Source organism: Taeniopygia guttata, chromosome 5, assembly GCF_048771995.1.
Source record: "Taeniopygia guttata chromosome 5, bTaeGut7.mat, whole genome shotgun sequence".
NCBI lineage: Eukaryota > Metazoa > Chordata > Aves > Passeriformes > Estrildidae > Taeniopygia > Taeniopygia guttata.
The window spans coordinates 56,962,239-56,981,498 of NC_133030.1; the positions used below are offsets into that span (position 1 = coordinate 56,962,239).

Below are 19,260 nucleotides of genomic sequence, written 5' to 3' on the forward strand. Positions count from 1 at the left end.
TTCCGTAGTAGTTAACATTTCATTATGAATCCAAATATATTAGAAAACCCACATTAAAAGATTAAGTTTCAGTTGATCAAAAAGGATAGTCAACATATTCAGCCAACTAAAAATAGGGCCAAAGCCCCACACTGGAGTAGAAACTGAAGTGTCCACCACTTCCATCTTTCTTAGTCCTCAGCTTGGAAAAGATGCATGCTTGCCAGCGAGCCAGAAGACAAGAAAATGGCAGCAGGGAGCAAGGCAACAGGGAAAGCCACATGTCTAGCCTATTTCATGAGACTACAGCTCAACTGCATATTTGGATTAAGGAAGAGAAGTCAAAGGGAAGAAATAGTCTCAGTCTTATCTAAAGGGAAACTGGTGCAGCATTTCTGTTGTCTTTGGTGATTTTTGGAACAGCCCGGCTCAGGCCCCAGAAAGGAGAGCTGGAGCATATCCCCAGTGAAATGCAGGAGTGCCTAGGGCAGTTGCAGATCTCCCAGGAGAGATGCACTATCCCAAAGTACCGATTTCGCAGTTCTTGCCCGAGTAGCCGTCGGGGCAGGCGCAGCGATACTCATCCGGCTCTGTGTTCATGCAGGTGCCGCCATTCAGGCACGGGTGGTGATTCCCACAGTAGTTCAGATCTGCACAGAGAAAAGGCTCAGTCAGCAGGGAACACAGATCCCACCATTTCAGTCCCTAGTCAGACACACAGATGCCTTTCAGGCTCGAATATCCTTCACCCACATCATCCCCATATCCAGTGGCTAGCCTGTGATCTGGTAACTATCCACAGAACAGGGAAGAATGAACAAGAGACAACTGCGAGAGTTAGAAGAGTCAGGACAATTCCAAGCCTTTTGTCTTGAACTTCCTATACTTCTGATGCCTAGACACCATCTGCCACACAAGAATTAAGGCACAGAAACACTCGGGTAGTTGCACACTAGCAGAAAAAAAAAGGGGTTAATGAGTTATCAGTTAATCATGCAACTTAACTTATTTTTCCTGTACATTAATGTTAAGTACCTTTGTTACAGAGCAGGCCACCCCAGTTGGTTTCACAATTACACTGCCATGGTTCATTACAGCTCCCATGAGCACAGCCTGGGTAGCGGACACACTCATCACAGAACTGTCCTTGCCAACCATAATGACACCTAAGATGTAAGTTCACATGTTAAAAGTTAGCAACATGATGCTTCATTATCAGCATTACATGTATTTACAACACTACACTTACCGTTCTCAAGTACAAGGCCAACTGTTCAATGTGCAACAGATAACAAAACTTTATCCTGTTTAGAAGGGACACAACTAGTCCTGTTGAGCATCCTCACAGGAACTCATCCTGCTCAAATGTCTTACACACAATGGCAACAAACACCACCAAGCACTACACGTTATGAGAACTGGACATGAAATAGTTGTTCTTTCACAAGAAGTCCCATCTTCACATAATCATCTCACACTAGGACAAAATTTGTGATTGATACAAAAAAGCCGAAATTTATTTTCAGAAGGAGACTGCTGGCTTACTGCATTGAGCACCACAGTGTTCTTCTGTGAAGAGAGATTTCAAGATAATAGCTAATTTGCTCTAGAGTGCTACAGCCTTAAAAGACCAGGGCAACCAGAAATGCAGCAGTCTTGACAATTTTCTCAAGGCTTGGCTTCTCAAGAAAACCTTTTTTCATACATTTATTCTGATATATCCTCAGTGTTCTCTACTGGCACTATGGAAAAAGTACTCTTTGAAAAAAGGAGGAGTGAGAACAGAAATAAAAGCCATTAATAATTCATTTGGTTTGGAGTTGAATTTTTCCCCCAAGATTTCTTCTGGGACCAGTATCTTTATGTTAATCTTTATCAGAACTCTGCTAAAAGAAGCAACTGTTTATGCTACAGGGAAATATTAAAATCTGAACTAATAAAGAGGGGGGAAGGGCATAGGCTAATGATTTTTTAAAAACATATTTATATTTCACACATATTTTAAGTACAAAGAAATAGTAAGCTTGCTCTTTTGGGCCAACAAAATAAATTTTCTGCCTGTTAAGAGTGTATTTCTTATACAGAACTCAGAAAACATACTAGCAACAAAGAGATCACACCGAGTGAGTTGGGCACATGCACAACAGTGCAGCCCTATTGCCTAAAGGGGAAAAAAGCATTAGAAATGAAACTACATTTTTTAGATTTGACACTACCATTCTATTATCCACATGATTTAAATAGTATAAAAGAGCAGAAAATAAATTAAGTCTTTGGGGGGACAGTGAGAGAAGACAAGGAAGAGAAGTATAAGTGAGGAGTCTTGGTTCCTTGTGAATCAATCCCCTTCCACTGTTTCAGTAAGCTGGATCAATCCCCAGAGGAACAGAACAAGCTGTGCTGGCAGCACAGAATTTAAAACCCTACTGTTTACATTGGCAGTAAGGAATCTAGATGCAGAATGTCTGCAAGACCATTCTTTTCATATGAAGTTCTAGAACTGCTTTGAGCTCCTGCCCTGAAAAGCTCCAAGATCTCCAAGGGGAGCCTCAGCTGAGCACCCAGCCCAGGGGCCTCGACTGCTCCTCTGAGCAGGGCTGGCAGAAGCCTGGAGAACACTTGTATTTTAGAAGCCTCTTTCTTTGGCTGCAGCAGCAGCAGCAAGAGGAAACAAATACTGCTCTTGCTAAATTTGATCTCTTCCTTCCTCCTCAAGGACAGAAAAATCTTTTCAGAGGATGGTAATAATAAAAAAAGCATTGCAACTCACTTTACTGGCCCCAACCCAAATCTTCATCCATGCCAAACCTGGCACTACTGCCAGTGATTCACCATGACTATCCCAGCCAGAGCCAACTCCCCACCCACATAACAACAAGCATTTTCAAGAGCTGAAAGTCTGCATCACAAAGCAAATAATCAAAGTAACTCAATTTATTCTCTATAACCCACAGATAACAAGTTTCTTTGTTTAACACTGCAGCAGTGCTTAAGAGTGCAAACAAAAATACAGCCACCTTCTAGAACTTGAAGGCATCTTAAGCACCTACTTGAGTTTGTAGGTATGCTTGATGACATTAAAAATTACTTCAGCAGAAAAAAAGTTGCTGCTTTTTCATGATATTCACCACAGTCAAAATTTACTGTTAAAGTTACCACCAAGCCTGAGGGAAATAATTTCTAGAGGCTAAAAGCAGTCCAAAAGAACACAATGTTTACAAGTCAAAAGGTTACTATGTGGTAAACTGATCAGCCTTCAGTTTACAAGGAAGAGTAAATTAGGATTTCCTCTTGAACAGGAAGTCTGGTCGCATCCTACATTAACAGGTGCTAGAGCAGCATTAATTCCACTTCCTTCTGAAAAGATAATGCTGATATGGATCTCAGTCCACCCTGAGAGCAAGATGGGATCAATAAAGGTAAAGCAACCCAGAAACAGGTATGTTCTACGTAGGTATGGATATGTCATTTATGATAAAAATCTTAGGAAAAAAGACAAAGAGGAAAATATTAGTGATTCACTAAGAGAAGCCCAAATGGTACAAAAATTCAACATAATTTATGAAAAAAAACCCAAAAATTCAAACCAGAATTCCTTTTCAAGTACCAACTACCTGTGCAAAAGCCAAAAGGAAACAGTCAGTGCAGCTAATAGTGGGCTAAAGTTACTTCTTCCCGGCCCTCCCATCCCAGTCAAGAATCAACTAAATTGCAATTCTAAATTTTTCACATCTGACAAAATAAGAAAGCCAAATATAGAGAATCTATAAGGATTCTCATTGTTCAACAGACAAAGAAAATTCTTATTGGAATCAAGATTCTACTTCCTCTGTCCTTCCCCTCTGCTGACTTCATCAGCTCAAAGTTGTCTTCACAATCCAGCACATGCAAAACAAAATCAGACCTGGCTTAATCTTAGCCCTTGCTGGGTTATTAGCAGTACAAAGAAGCTACCATAAATAGATTGTTACAGTTTAGTAACTTCCTGATGGAAGGCTGAAGCACAGGCATCTGCTCCCAGACTAAAGCATCCCTTCGGGTCACAGCTAACACCGTGTAATAGGGAGAGAAGAACAGTGGTTGGTTATCTCAAAACCAACAACTTGGAAAACAGATCTGGTAATTCTTCAGGCACACTTTACAGCTTCCATTTTTCTTAGATGAGAGTCTGGTGGCAATAGAAAAATGAGAATTCAAACAAATGGCTGAAGTTAACATTAGCAAAAATTCTAGCCAAGCCTTCAATCATCAGATTAGAAAAACTGCAACGGTGCAGAAAAAGCCACACTAATTCAGCTCAGTGGGGCTTCAAACAGCTAGATTTCAGGATAAAGTACTTTTTACAGTAGATCTCAGTCCATTTAAAGTAGTAAATTTAACATCAGGGAATGCTATAAAAGCACTCATCACTACACACAAGTCAAACTTTGAACTCAGGTCACAGTTACATGTGTACTCAGAGGCAGTGGAAAGTGGGGGAAAAAAACATGAAACAGAACATTTGGGTTTTTTTTTTTTCCTGAAAAACAAAGTTTATCAAGTTTAATAAAAGATTTTCTGCAGAAACATGCTTTCATTATGTTATTCTGGAAGAGATATAATTAAAGAAAAAGCTGACAGTGGCCTTTGCTTTCCTCTGAGGAAGTTTGTTATAATTATTTAATAAGAGCTAGACTGAAACTGAACATCTCCAAATCAGATGGAACTAACTAGATGAGTCTAATTAGACCTCCTTGGGCAAAGAGGGGACCAGATGACCCTGGAAATATTGTTCAGACTCCATAAATTTATGTCAAATCCTACAGTGGCAATTATAGAAGTGATATGGAAAGGTGAAGAGATGTACCCAGATCCTGATGGTCTGTGAACCACAGCCCCTCAGCACCTTGAATGATTAACTCCTCCTTATCCAAAAGGTGCCTCTGCCACCAACAGCAGAAAGTCGGGGCACCCCTGATGGTCAGCTTAAACTCAGCTCTTTTGTATTATCTTCATACATGGTTTATTCTCCTGGTTATTTGACAGTCCTGATCCTTCTTGCAGAAAGTTCACCTGAGAAACTTCATATTGCACATCTCATCTAATGACTACTCTATGCTGGTTAACCTTAAAAAAAAAAAGCTCTGAGTGAGAGGATACCTAAATTAATTCTGTTCTACACCTACTTACAGAGCTTTGTCAGCACTTCATGCATAAATACACCTAAACCACCAAGTCAATGCAAGAATATAGGGCCTAAAAATAAATTCTAAAAAATCTTAGGGAGGTTGTAGGCAGTGTGGTTTAAACCTTTAAATATCACAGGTTACACCTTAGTGATGTATTGCACATCATACAAAGAGTGAAGAGAACATCATTGTGAGGTATTCATACACCTTCTTATAAGCAGACTTTTTGGAAGAAATCTCTCCCAATCACGTTTCAAGTGGAAGCTGGGGCCACAGCACTCAATACAGGAAAACAAAGCAAAACAGTGACATTATGAGCAGAAGCAAAATGCATCATTCAGGCGTGGGGGAGAAATAGCCCACTTAAATAGAAAACCACTAAATTTTGTAGTGACGTGAACAGGATGGTGTTGCATAGGCCAGAACAATAGCTTTATATTAGTTATTTACTTAAAATAACCATAAGAAAGTCTGTTTAAACTTTTAGGAGATTACTTGTTGCACAGCAGGCAGCAATATTGTCCAGCTGTTAGGACCTACAATTCTGAGCATCTGGCTTCAATGTTAATAAGCAGTACTCATTCACTAAAATTTGACATGGAAACACTTTGCCCATTTTCCTACCTTCAAAATAGGCAAGATAATTTTGTGAATAGCAAAGGAAAACATACTCATTAATGAGCTCAAATAATTTAATTACCTGAAAGCTTATCTTTTCCTCTCACTCCCAGCATTCTTATCACACCAAAAGATACCAACCTTTCTCTCCTCTAATAAAGGAAGTTATTGAAAGCTAACAGTCTCACTCCAGTACTACACAGAGTTTTTGAGAACAAGTTAAAAGAGGGGATGGTTCAAAAGTTTTTAGCCAAAACATTGCTCAGTTAACTTACATAAGTGCTCTAAGGGCGTGCCTGTATTTGCATTATTTCGCACCAGGAACATGCTTTTTACGTGAACTGCCTGATCATTCCTGTCGATGGTGTGTTAGTTCACATCACAGAACTGTTTTGGAACAAAGGAATTGGACTCCTCTTAGGTTAAACTAAGGTAACATCAGACAATGTATGCCAGGAGCACACCCAATGTGTTCCAGATGTAAACAGGCATTCAGGCCACAAGAAGAGACTAGAGAGTCTAACATTTAAAGTCCTGAAGTGTTTGGAGTGTGATGCTGAGTTCTCTGTGCTGCTTTGATCTGCTGTTCTAGTTCAGTTGCACTCCCCACACTGCTGTAGACACAAATTCAAGCACTACATGTTTTTACTTCCTGCACACCCACTCACATCTCCTGGATGCAGATCCACCTTTAGGATACGTTCTATACCCTCCAACCCACTCATGCAGAACATGCCTCAGTTCCTTGACCAATAAAGATGCAAAACATGAGATTCTTTGTCTAACTTAAGGTCTCTACTTGTGAAACACTTCCCAGCATTCCCTAAGGGCTCACCAGTAGGACATGAAAAAAAAAAAAAAAAAAGCACATGGGTTGTAACAACAGGCAAGAGAACTCAACATGATGCAAGACAGCAATGGTAAGAATTCTACAAGATCTTTGAGACCTGAAGCTGCGATAGCACATCTTACAGCAAACAGGAGATAGAAACAATGTCCCAGTCCTGGTACCAAGTGCATTCCTGCAGGGCCAAACAGCAGCCTCACACTTTTTAGGGATCATGGGCAGTCTAGCATTGCTGCAATTGAACTGGTCAGACGCCAAAGCAGCTAAGCACACTGCTCAAAGTTTTTGTCCTAGTTTACTGCTCAGAGCAGCCTACGAGATTTCTCAATATTCCATTCTGAAACACCTGTGGAAGATCCCCATCTCTAACCTTCTCCCAGTTTTTAGAAGCAGAAATTTTATTTCCTTCTTTCAGTTCTCCATAACCTTTTGCTAGTCCTCTAAAGTCTTTCAATAACAATCTGTTTTGAAAAGCCTCACCAGCTCACTTTATACCCAAGAATGAATTTACAAGAATCCAGCTGCTGAGTTTTTTTTAAATCAAAAGTTTAGACAGAGTTCCCCAGTGTTGATGTTAAACACGTTATCCACCCAACCATGACAAAACCTCAAGTGAGACATCAGTGATATTGGATCGTCTCTGAGAAGTCTAAGATTTAACAAAGACTATCTAGAACACTTTTTACACCACCAATACTCCTGGTAGTTGTAGCTCATTTTGCAGCTCCAGCTTTTCTGCATCTTTAAAGAAAGTACTGGATAACAGTTGACCAGGGTCTGGCCATGAAGTGACAGATGAAGGGAGCAAAACCACTTGGGAGATGCCCACAGCCCTTGCAGGCACTGCAGGACTGCCGAAGGGGAACACAAGGACTACAAAAGGCATGGCACTGGACAGAAAGCTTGAGAAAACTTTTTCAACAGGGCAAAGATAAGGTACATGTTTAAACAAAACCAAGCAAATGTAAAATTACCAAAACTGTAAAACTAAAATTGTCATATATAGCTCTTGAACAAGTCAGTTCAAAGCATACGAACCTTATTTTAAAAGTTCTTTTAAAAATAGTACAATTTGCTTTGTCCACATTGTACAGAATTCACATCAGAGTACTATTAATGATCCCATTTCAAATTAATTTCAGTTAGTCTGCACACTCTAAATAAATTTTCTTATCAGCTGTGGAAAGCAAGATGGCATTTCCCAGGACAAAACCGAGCTCTTACCATGGCTCCAGAACCCAAACTGAGCAGCGTTAGGGATTCAACTCCTTTTGTTTTGCTTTAGATGAGAAACCAATGTCCAAAGACAATGGGAAAAGTAGAAAGACTTCTGAAAATACCATCATCGTGTCAGGGCTATGACCATGTAAGCCAGATGAGGCGTATCTGGACCTCAACCAAAGCCATACCACTCTGGATAACAAGGAAGTGAAAGATTGAGCTGTTAAGCCTAGGGACAGTTTATGAGTGGTACCAAACATACCCAGGTCAGCAGTTTTAATCAAGGAAAGAGACTGTCACTGGTGGTTTATTTACACTCAACTCTGCTAATTTCACGAGGTCATTGAACCCAAGCCAGAGATATGAGCCATTAGAGCAAACTTTATTCTCCTCTAGACAGCTTAATGGAATTTAACAAAGTACTTGAAATGATGTAAAAACACCATCACAAAAAGTACCAGCATCAAGGCTCTGCAATGTTGTGTCTTTGATAATCCCTCCTACTTCTTTGGCCTGATGAAATCAATTACAAAAAAGACCATCTAGCCTGCCACTACAGACCAAAGTTTGTCTTTCTTTATGGGTAAAGACTGGTTTGTTTCCTCTTTAGGATGGTGGCATTCTTCCATCCCTGAGAGACTCAGCTAAGTTGCTTTTGCTTTCCTCAAGGATGTATTTTTTATCTTTATTCAGGAAATTTTTATTTTTGCTGAATTGCCTCCACAATGACAAAAACACATCATGGGAACCAGCTACACCACAAAATCATTTTCTACACCGGGTCATTTTGAGACATCCCTACCTAATTTCCATTTTGATGGAAACTCAGCAGAAGAAATGGAAGCACATCTCAACACTGTAACTTTCTCCAAGTAAATGGGTGCATGAACTTGACCAAGAGATGATGCACATCCAGAACCAGCGACACAGCCTTTATTAACAAGCTGAGCTCATTTAGCTACTTCTGATTTTAGTGAAACTTTTAATCTGAGAATGGCTCTAAACTACATTGGAACATAAAAGCTGGAGGATAGATCTTTTCTTGAGACCTTGGTTGAAGCCTTGGAGCCTCTGTTTAAATTACCTCCATGTTCAAGCAAATTGAAGATGGAAGCCATTTTTCACCTTTTCTATTTACTAACAGCACTGCAAGTTTTGGCAATTAAGTCGCTTTCGGCACCAGCTGGTTCCCAACTACCTCACACCCATGTTTTCTCTCACATTTTCATTTTCTTTCTGAATTAAAAAAGGACATTGTTTTCACCTGTTAAATTACAGTGGCAGCTGTCCAGAAACCAGGATGAAGGAATCTAGATTAAAATTCAATAGCACCAAACATAGCAGTTTCTTTTAAATAACAGCTTCCCTTGTACTGCTGAAGACAAAGGTCGTGTCTGTAAGCCTTGTTTATTTTTAGGTCAGCATCATTTTTCTACAGAAAGTATTATCCATTTTGGTTAAAAGCAACAATTCCAATATAGCCTAATAACTGTGACAGTACAGTTTAAAGACACAATTTAAAGATTGTGTGTGAACACACTCAAGCTACCAAATCACCATAGCTAAGAACTTTCTGCAATATTACAAGAGTGGCCACACAGAGAAAAGCCACTGTTCTCCTTCAGTTTGCTGATCACAGTTCTGACTTGAGCAGGAAGGCATCAAGAAACAAGGTAAGCTGCACACAAGCCACTATTACTTCCCTCAGTAATTTCTTTCAGGTGAGAGAATCCACTCATCACAATAGTGAGATACCTGGACAGAGTTCTTCAGCAGACTCAGGGCTAATCTTTGTGAGTTCAGTTTAGCTGGGCAGGTTGCAAGAGAACACCTGGATTTATAACCCCAGATGCTTCTTCTCATCAACTCCGGGCTGCAAGGAAAGGCTTTGCCATGTGAGGCACCTATTGACAGCCACCTTGAAAAGGTAACAGCACCCAGCCTCTCAGCTTCAGAGATTTTATATTCCCTTCTTGAAACCTACCTCTTCCTCTCCAGCTTCTGCCTTCTCAGATACAGCTGGTATCACAGAGAAATGGAAGTTGAAAAAGAAACCACACCAACCCCTTGCACCCACCCACCCCCATCTAAAAAAAAAAAAAAAACAAAAACCAAAGGTACTGCTTTGTATTTGTTTAAATCTGTTTCTTTTACATATTTAGTCAAAGACTTCTTGCATTCAAAAAGCAGATATTCACAGACTCCTAGGATGCTACTTTGATACCTACAGGACACTAGAAACCCTTAGATGGATCAAAATTCATTAAAACAGGCTCTCAAAGGGAACAAATGCATTCTTGTAAGGCTCAAGGGAAGGAGTGTTTCTTCTTCAGGCAGAAATGATACTGGCCCAGCTCTCAACCACAATCTCTATTTGTAACAAGAAATGTCCAACAGTAGTAGGAGCACCCAATATTTGAAATCACAAGGAAGATACTTAGTGATATAGAAAAATCACAACTAACTTTATATATAAAGTGTTTTTACACAAAAAGGAAGCCATCATTTAACATCCTCCTTAAAAAAAAAATCTTTTATATAGCTTGAGAAGTGAAACCCCACACAAACTGAAGCGCTGCACTTGACACCAGAGGGCTACAACACAACAAACCTTCCATGAAGTCAGCAGCATCTGATGGAAGTTTCAGGGCAGGAAGAAACCACTTTGTGCTGCAATGATTTAAGGTTTGCCTTGTTATCTGCCATCCCTCAATGTTAAAAACATGTGACTGCAGCAAGATGGGACTTGTCTGCAGGTCACCTACCACAGCTCATGAACTGGCATCTCAACCCCAGTTTAAGTCTAAACCCAGCTAAGCTGGACTATCTGCACCCCATTTCTGCCACTTCTGTGGAGGCTGTAGTAGTCAGAAGGATGAAGCCAATTGCCTTAAACTGTCACAGCTTGTCCCAAAGTGGTATTTGTCAGCTCTCAGGGGTTCTGGCAACCACAGCTCAGTTTCACATCATTCCAATCAAACAGGTTCAACACAGCTCAATAAGGAAGCACCGTGTGAATCCACCCTTACAATGGTACATACCACTCTGACCACAGATAAACTCAACAATTTACACAGGATCCCAAACTTGCAAGTGGACCTGTCCCACCTCTTCAACAGACAGTGTAAAAATAACACTCACTTCCCCTTGACCTACTACATTGAATGCCTGAACCTTTACAGGAAAACAATCAACTGCCCTCGCTATCACAGTCTACTTAAGCTGCATCACAAAGTTAAGGGAACATTTCACTTAGTTCTCTCATATTCAGAGACCAAAAAAATTTACCTGGGGTAGAAAGTTTAGGCTGGGGTTGCTACTGTATCTCTATTATTACCAAAACGTTTTTGTTCTTGGAACAGCAACATTTACTATATTTTGGTGATCAAAATGTATACTGAATGCTCTAGGAGTGTGAGCATTTCCTCATCTAACAGTCCAAAGAGCAAGCTTTCCCTTTCCATTTGAGAGAAACAAATATATAGAGATTAAAACTCCTAAAAATTTTGAAAATAATCATAACAAAAATATTGATTTTTCTAATTTGATAAAGGCACAGTTTTGAACTACATTAAGCAAAGCTGTTTAGTCATATATAGGCAAAAATACCATAGCATCACAAAACAGTTCAGAATATATGCAGTTCTTACACATATGACACCTACTTCAAATCCATTTCCATCCATGTTCTTGCACAAAATTTTAAAGTAGACATATTGAAAAGTAGCAATATACATGGAGGACACTTGAGAGATCAGTGCTTCCCCCCCAAAACATAAGATACTCAAGCATGCAGACTTACTTGCATTCCCCAGGTACACTGCAGCCCCCATGGAGCAAATTACATCCTTGTTTACACACAGCTGTAGACACAAAAAGATTTGGGCATCAGTCTGGGCAGCCAGGTATCCACTGGCACAGCAGCAATCTGGAACTCTTCAGGCAGGGCTCCTGCCATACAGCCTGTCTGTTATCTGTGCAAAGTACATTGCCTTCCGCCATGTTCCAATAGCTGTTCCTTCCAGACACTTATTTCACATAACACAGCACCATTACAGCCAAAAAGCTTTGCAGCAGGAGTGTCAGCACTCAAACTTTTATGAAAGACAGTTGTTTTTAAAACCTGGTATAAGACTGGCATTATTCTGGAAATCCCAAACTTTAAGTGACCAAACTTTAAGTGATACATGACCCGGTGTAAGCTGTAAAAAAGGTCCTCCCCATCATTAACAAACTTTTTACTGAAAAGGAACAGAAAACAAAACTAAAAAGCCTTCAGCAGAAAGAAGAGTATGCAAAATAATTTTAGCACTAATTACTGAAGGTAAAATGCAGAGAGATTTGATTGAGTAGTACATTAAAAGACATGACTACACTTGAATTTCTATTCCCATTAGGAGCTATCAGAAAGCTTTCAGCTTTGCACACATTACACTTAAAACTGTTTCATTTGTAGAAACAGTGTTATGGGTGCATTTTTACAGGACTGAAGTCTACTGTGTAAGTGATGATATCACTTCAATAACATCTTACATTAACAGATGCAATGCATCATTTTGCTTTGAAGGAACACCATCATTGAATAAAGTCAATTAGTAAAAGATGAACACTCGATTTGTTTGGGTATGTCCACAGCACACACCAGAAGCAACACTGCACCCGGTGCTCCACTTTTCACTGAGCATGTTTTATTTAAATATTTGCATTGAAAGGACAAAGCCTCTAAGCCCTAAAATCAATATGCTATTGCACTGACACCACAGAAATACCTAGTGCAGTTTACACCTCTTCTACATATACCAGGGCTAATCCAAGACAAAGAAAACATACTACCTTGTTTGCATTCTTCTCCCATCCAACCTTCCATGCAGGCTTTGTTTCCATTTTGATCACATGTGTAGTGACCAACAAAGTCATCTCGAGGGCCACAGAACTTGTTGCACAGAGCACTGTAGTAATTTTCATCACATTTCACCCTTATTTGCACTTCAAAGTGGGCAACAGGACCATTAATTTGTAGTGTCTTCCATCGATCTTCTGGGTTGATCATGCCAGCATGTGCCACTCGCTCTATCAACGAGTTTTCACCTTTTTGGAAAGAAAGGCAAATTCAACAGGGGTTAAAGTTTGATAGCACACAAGGACATACGGAATCCAATCAGAAGTACTCAACTGGTTAAGGGAAAACCAAGAAAATGTTAAGATGATAAAGATCTACTGTATAACTGAATTTTCCTTTGCCTTGCAAAGTTCATTACAGGAAAGCCAATTTAAAAAAGTGTCCCAAAGGAAATATTAAAAAACCCTGGAACATAATCCATAGGAAATAGCTTATTTTTCAAGGCAGCCAAACATACCACACCCACATGCTGACAACTAGCAGCTTTATCTTGATCTGAGGCTCTTCTTGCCTCCTTTTTGTTCTTATAAAATTGCAAGATCTGCATAATTTCATAGCTGAGATAAAGTTCTCTGCTTCGAGTTTAATTTTAAAAATAAAGCAAAACAATATATTCAATTTGCTGCAAATTACTGAGCAATAGTGAATGCTCCTGGAGGCTTGCATTATATACATTACTAGCCTGTTTCCATTTTATTATACACCCTAAAATAAAGGTGAAACAACTTTAACAACCATTCCATAGAACACTACACTGCTAGTGCTTGACATTTTGAGTAGAAATAAACAAGTGAACCCAGGATTGTCAAGGGCCATTCTCAGCTCTGTATCCTCCTTATCCTCATCCCCAGTGAAACTCCTGATAACTGTGATCCCTGTTACAGCACACTCTGTGAGCATCCTGCCTTGTCCCCATGGAAAACAGCAGCTCTGCTACTGCCAGGTTCCAGTCACTGAGGCCAAACCTGCACAAAGAATTTCACATCCCAGGGAACAAAAGGATTCTGGGCTGTAAAATTATTGAAACTGCCAACACAAAGTATTTTCATTTACATAAATACCCATTTTTTATCTTTATCCATGTAATTCTTTGTATAGAAGCTTCAATACCAAGAGGTGAAACAATTATAGCCAGTACAATGAAAATAAACAATTTCTTCAGCAAATACTGAGAATAAGCAAAGCTCAGTAGGGCAAGGGTAAGGGCAGACAGTTAGCAAGCCCAGTGGCAAGAGTTTTCTAATGGGTTCACCATTCTAATCTGGTACCAACCTGCTGTACAGGTTTTCTAGGTGACTGCAAGTTGCATCTCTGTAACTACAAACACTATTTAAGGATGAAAAAAGGTACAGAACCTTCACTTGAACATAATTATTTCATACATATTTATGAAATAGCTATAACATTGCCAGCTCAGAGCTTCAGCACCCATTTTCTTTAAATAAAGATTCTGTAAAGTATATGTTAAAAGAAATGCATAACCAAAGACTTGCACACAGCAAGAGGCTGAGATGATAGTGAGATAAAGCCTGAAGTTCAAATTATTAATAATATAGAACATGCTAAACTGGCAGCAAGCAATACTAAGCTACCACCTTTAGCAAATGCATTTTACCTACCCAGTTGGTTTCTAGAACTCATTAACCTCATACCTCATATGTTTAGAAAACAAAACCCAAGGAGTGACTGTTTCTCAACCAGAACATTATTGACAGTCCAGAGGAATCTGGTGCATCTCATAGCAAAGTGTTTTCAGCCACTCCAATATTAAAGAAAAGAATAGTTATCAGGCTCTCCAAAGTATCATGCTCTTTTGGCATCTTTTTCAAGCTTGCCTCTATAAAAATGTTTCCTCTTGAAATTAAAAAATACTGAACTTAAAAAGAATCCATTTTAAGTAAGGTACTCTGATTTTTAAGACCTCCCAGTATCTCTCTGCTTTATTATTAAAAGTGGTATTGCCATGTATAAGCTGTACGTCATACTTGCTTGGACTAGACCGCATAAAAATATTTTATGTCTGGCCAAGACACATTGAAGCCTATCCCTCTTCTTTAACTCTCATTCCTGTGCATAAACTGCTCTGTCATCCTGCATGTGCAAGATAGAAAAGGCTGCCTGCATTTTATTTTTGACCAACAGGATATTTATCACACCAGTCACCACACAGAATTTTTTTAGTTTGGAAAAGACATTTAAGGTCATCAAAGCCCAACAATTAAGCCAGCGCTGCCAAGGCCACCACTAAACCATGTCCCCAAGTGCCACATCTACGTCTTTCAAATATCTCTAGGGATGGAGACACTACCACTTCCCTGGGCAGATCTCAGCATCCTTTAATCATCTTATTTTCTTCCACTGACTATTGAAAAACTATAAAGACAAACATGCTGAATCACTGGATGGTCAAGGAAAATTGAACAAATAGCAAATATACATTACAGAGCTGCTTTCCTGCTATAAAAGCAATATAGGCTCCTTATAAACAGCTGCAGCAGCCACTGCTGTGAAAGCATTTCCTCAAAGTGCATCAGATGGACTGAGGAACAGGTCCTGAGATTAAAGGAGTGGCTCATATAATAAAATTCTTATCAGGCATCTTCAGGCTAATGGAGATTAATCAGATCCAGTTAACTGGAACAAGCATTACAGCTACTGCAAATATACCTATGCAGAACAGACCTCTTGATATCAGGGGTCAAGAACAGGGGAAATGACCCAAGAGTGCTCTTTTTATCTTCTTGAACACTCAAACTTTATCTTCACAAGCTCCTCTGAAAAGGAATGTATTCAGAGTCTTGAAGGGTTTTTCCTTAAGTTTGTATCAGTATAAGTAGGGCTTAACAACCTAAATAAGCTAGCCAAATAATCTACCCTGAGCCACAAAAGCCATTTCATCTCTAATACTAAATTCTGAGATAGCAGAGTAAGTATGAGAGTTCTGTTTAACTTCAAATATAACACTCATCCTAGGTAGAAGGTGCATCTTCTAGAGAGATCTGTAAACACAGGGAGAAACATGTTTGTCAAGGTTTCTCCTTCCTCCCCCACAATAACAAAACGTGTCTGAAGATATTCAGCCTCTCTCACCTAACTGTTTTGATGAGACAAGTTCGCTCCCTGCATCTGACTTTGCCATAGAAGTTCACCTTAGGGGTTCACACTTATTACTTTTAGCTCTCAGTAAAGGCACAACTGAATTTCTCTGGTTATTGGTCAAAAAAACATCATTCATGACTCAAACTGACATACACACAAACAGCCCCCAAGGAATTTCCTTGATTAACAGATTTTCTACAAGCCTCTCTAGAAAAGCAGATAGTGGTACAGAGGTTTGCATAAAAGGAGATGATGCCTAAAAGCTATTTATTTAATGTTCCCAGAATATCTGATTTTTGGAAGAGAAAGCCTTATCTGAAGCGTATTTAACTGTGCAATATACAAATAAGAACACTGCCCATCAGCACCCTGACCCTTTGCAGAGGTCAGGCGTTCCCAACAAGCCAACAGGGCTGTACAAAAGGTGATGCCGGCAGTTGTTTGTAAGGGAACACAGCGACATCACAAGAACTACAAACCCAAAGGAGCAGGAGGTGCCTATCTCAGGAAGCACATTCTCTTCAGCATGTTTTTGAGCACTATGGACAGATGAGTCTCCTACAGATTAATGGGAGTCAGGAAAGCAACCACTGCATGCCTGCAGTAGACACAGAGTCAAATGGAAAGTTACTATTACACACGTGAAGATGCCAGCCAGCTTTGTCAAGGCAGGGCTGGGCACTGCCAAGAGCTCTGCTGGTCTGCCAAGTCAAGTGACTTACCTGGAAAGTGGAACTGCTGTGACAGATGACAGCAAGCAGGCCCTTTGCAGTGATTTTGTATCTAAGCCAGTTTCCTCTCCCCCTCTTCCACCCTCCCAAAGCAAACAAGAGGTAACACTACACTGCCACAAGCTTACCCCTGAGTCAACTCTGCTGCACACAGGAGGAGAAAAACACACCAGCAGCTCAGGAACTGGGGGTGAAAGACCCTCTAAGAATTTGTACAGGGGAAACATTTGCTGTGGCAGACTTGCTCTTGAGATAGCTCTTCACAGGGCAGCTCTGAGTCCCCCTGCCTTCACTGAGTGCAAGAAGAATGCAGATGCTTGGACTCAGAGGGAGGGAACAATGACAAATGTTCTAGAACCTTCAAGTTGTTCACTGGAAGCCTCTCTTTCTAGGTTTTAGGGGAGATTTTTTGTTTGCTTGTTGTTTTGTTGTTTATTTTTGTTGTTGCTATTGTTTTTGTTTTTAATACCCACTTCAGAGTCCAAACTGGAACACAGACCCTACACATTTAACTTTGAGCCTTATTCATCCCCATTATATTTCCCCATTAAAGGAAAGCAAAACCTGACTCTAGAACTAATTAATCAGCTTATAAACAGACTCTGGCAATTACTTTGATTAATCTATCTTACAGTAGCAACAGAAGCTACATGTAATCTGATCCTCAGATCAGCACAGCGCTCAGGATTGACAGGGAGTTACGCTTTTCACAAACATTCACTTCACCCCTCCAGGACCAGATACTGTCTTTTCTCTGCAGAAGCTGCTGTATTCCCTTTCCTCTTCTCTAACATGTGAATTTTTACTGATCTGTGCCTGTTTGGCAGTTCAGTGGTGCTTGCAAATATATCTTTGAATTGAAGCATCTTTGTGTCTCGACAGATTCACAAGGCAAAGCCTACTGGAAGACTCACTGCCAAGATTCCTCAAAAAAAAAAACAAACCCTTCAGCATTAAGAAATTTTTCCTAGGAATTTTATATGCAAATCTAAATTGAAACACAGCAAAGCAACACATCTCTATCACAGCATCAGAAAACAGATTACAGAAACATTTAACCAAGACAAGCACTTAGCTAGTCTTCTGCCAAATTACAGGCCAAGAAAGCCTTCCTAAATTCACCTGACAAGCCTTCAAGCTTTCAGCTGCAATACAACTTTGCAGTACCTCTCTCTGGCAGCCTAAATTAAAGGGAAGTTCACTTTCCATCAGCAGTTTTTCATAGAGCTAAACTGTAATCTGACACTTACACACTCTCCCACAGTTCATAGAAACTGTTAATTTAAGGAGATGGCACACTGGGCCTCCAGAAAACACTCTACACATCCTGTTGGCCTGAAGTTCAGGGAAAAAAGAAGAATGCAAGTAAAGAGATTTGTTAGAGCTTGTTAAAGTAAAAAGCATAACAAAGACCCAACGCAAGTCTGAGACGACTGTTCTCTTATCAAGTGTATTCAAAAGAAATCTGGGGCTTAAAGCTACAGATTTGCAAGAGGATTATGCAAATTCTAAGAAATAAACAGAAAGTTACAATACTATTATTTGTTAAGAAGCTAATTAAAAAATTAAATCCATCACTTGAATGCATACAGATGATTTACAGGATAGGCTGCCTCTTCATATTCAGTCCTTTCTACAACATCTCATGAGTTGATTTGCCCTCTGTAACAATGACATGAGTATTCTAATATTTGCTGTACTAGCTGCCCCTAAATAAATTATTCCCAAGCTGGAAACCATTTAAATTAATTAACATCACATAGTATATTTTAAACAAAGCATTCAAGAGGATTCCTCCAATCTGTTACTATGTAGGGTAGGTAAACTTATTCAAGATTTGGGCTTACTCTGCTCAGCCCACGAGATCTCATTTTGAATACCATGCCCAGCTTTAGGAAGTGCCATTCAAGAAGGCTGTGAACAAACTCAAATGAAGGGTTGCAGCAACACTAATCAGAGGTGTAAAGAAAACATAACCAATAGAAAAAGGCTAAAGCAGCTGTAAACAAGAAAAGCTTAACTGTAACAGAAGAAGGGTTCAGGTAGCATTTAAATAAAAGCTCAGCATTACTGATACAGAATCTGGTGATGATTTTGGATGTATGTAACCTCTTCACTATCTCAATATTCAGACACTTACCTTCCTCTACATTGATCCCAACCAAAATAAAATAGTCCATTAATAACCACAATGTAAGTCTGAGGTTCATTTTTTTCTTGTAGCCAGAAGCATTGGTTATTTTAAGACATATTTGTAAACCATTTACAAAGATGGCAATCAGCACCTTGATACGATTTTGAAGTATTTATAAAATAATGTTGCTTTCACTTCAGATCAACAACCCTGCCTTGACACAGAACATTAGCATTTACAGACTGAAAATGCAAGGTAAACTCCAATACTTGAGGAGAAACAGAAGGGATCTTTCCATGATTTAGACTAACAAAAACATGAAGTACACTTTCCTTGTGGGGAGCAAGATTTGTTTAATTGCTTTAATGATTATGGAAATTATTGCATAGCATAATCACAAGCAGACTAAGGAGAATTTGAAGTGCAGCTCTACAGATTATCTTCCTTTTTTAAAGAAAATAAAGGGCCTAGCATGATTTGTAAACATTTTTTAGAGCTAATTATCAGGAGTCATGTGTTAATTACACCCTTTATTTACAACTGCCCATTCTTCTTCCTATACA

At 39.5% G+C, this 19,260-nt stretch overlaps 1 protein-coding gene across 2 annotated transcripts in view; it reads right to left on the bottom strand.

Annotated features, from left to right (window-relative positions):
* Positions 1 to 19,260, bottom strand: part of JAG2 (jagged canonical Notch ligand 2) — a 68,449-nt gene that overhangs the window by 23,115 nt on the left and 26,074 nt on the right. For both annotated transcript variants that reach the window (XM_072930492.1, XM_030275125.4), the window contains exons 4-7: positions 12,667 to 12,921; positions 11,636 to 11,696; positions 1,015 to 1,145; positions 510 to 629 (exon numbers count right to left, since the gene is read on the bottom strand). In XM_072930492.1, the coding sequence (XP_072786593.1) occupies positions 510 to 629; positions 1,015 to 1,145; positions 11,636 to 11,696; positions 12,667 to 12,921 (567 nt within the window). The remainder of the gene's footprint in view (positions 1 to 509; positions 630 to 1,014; positions 1,146 to 11,635; positions 11,697 to 12,666; positions 12,922 to 19,260) is intronic.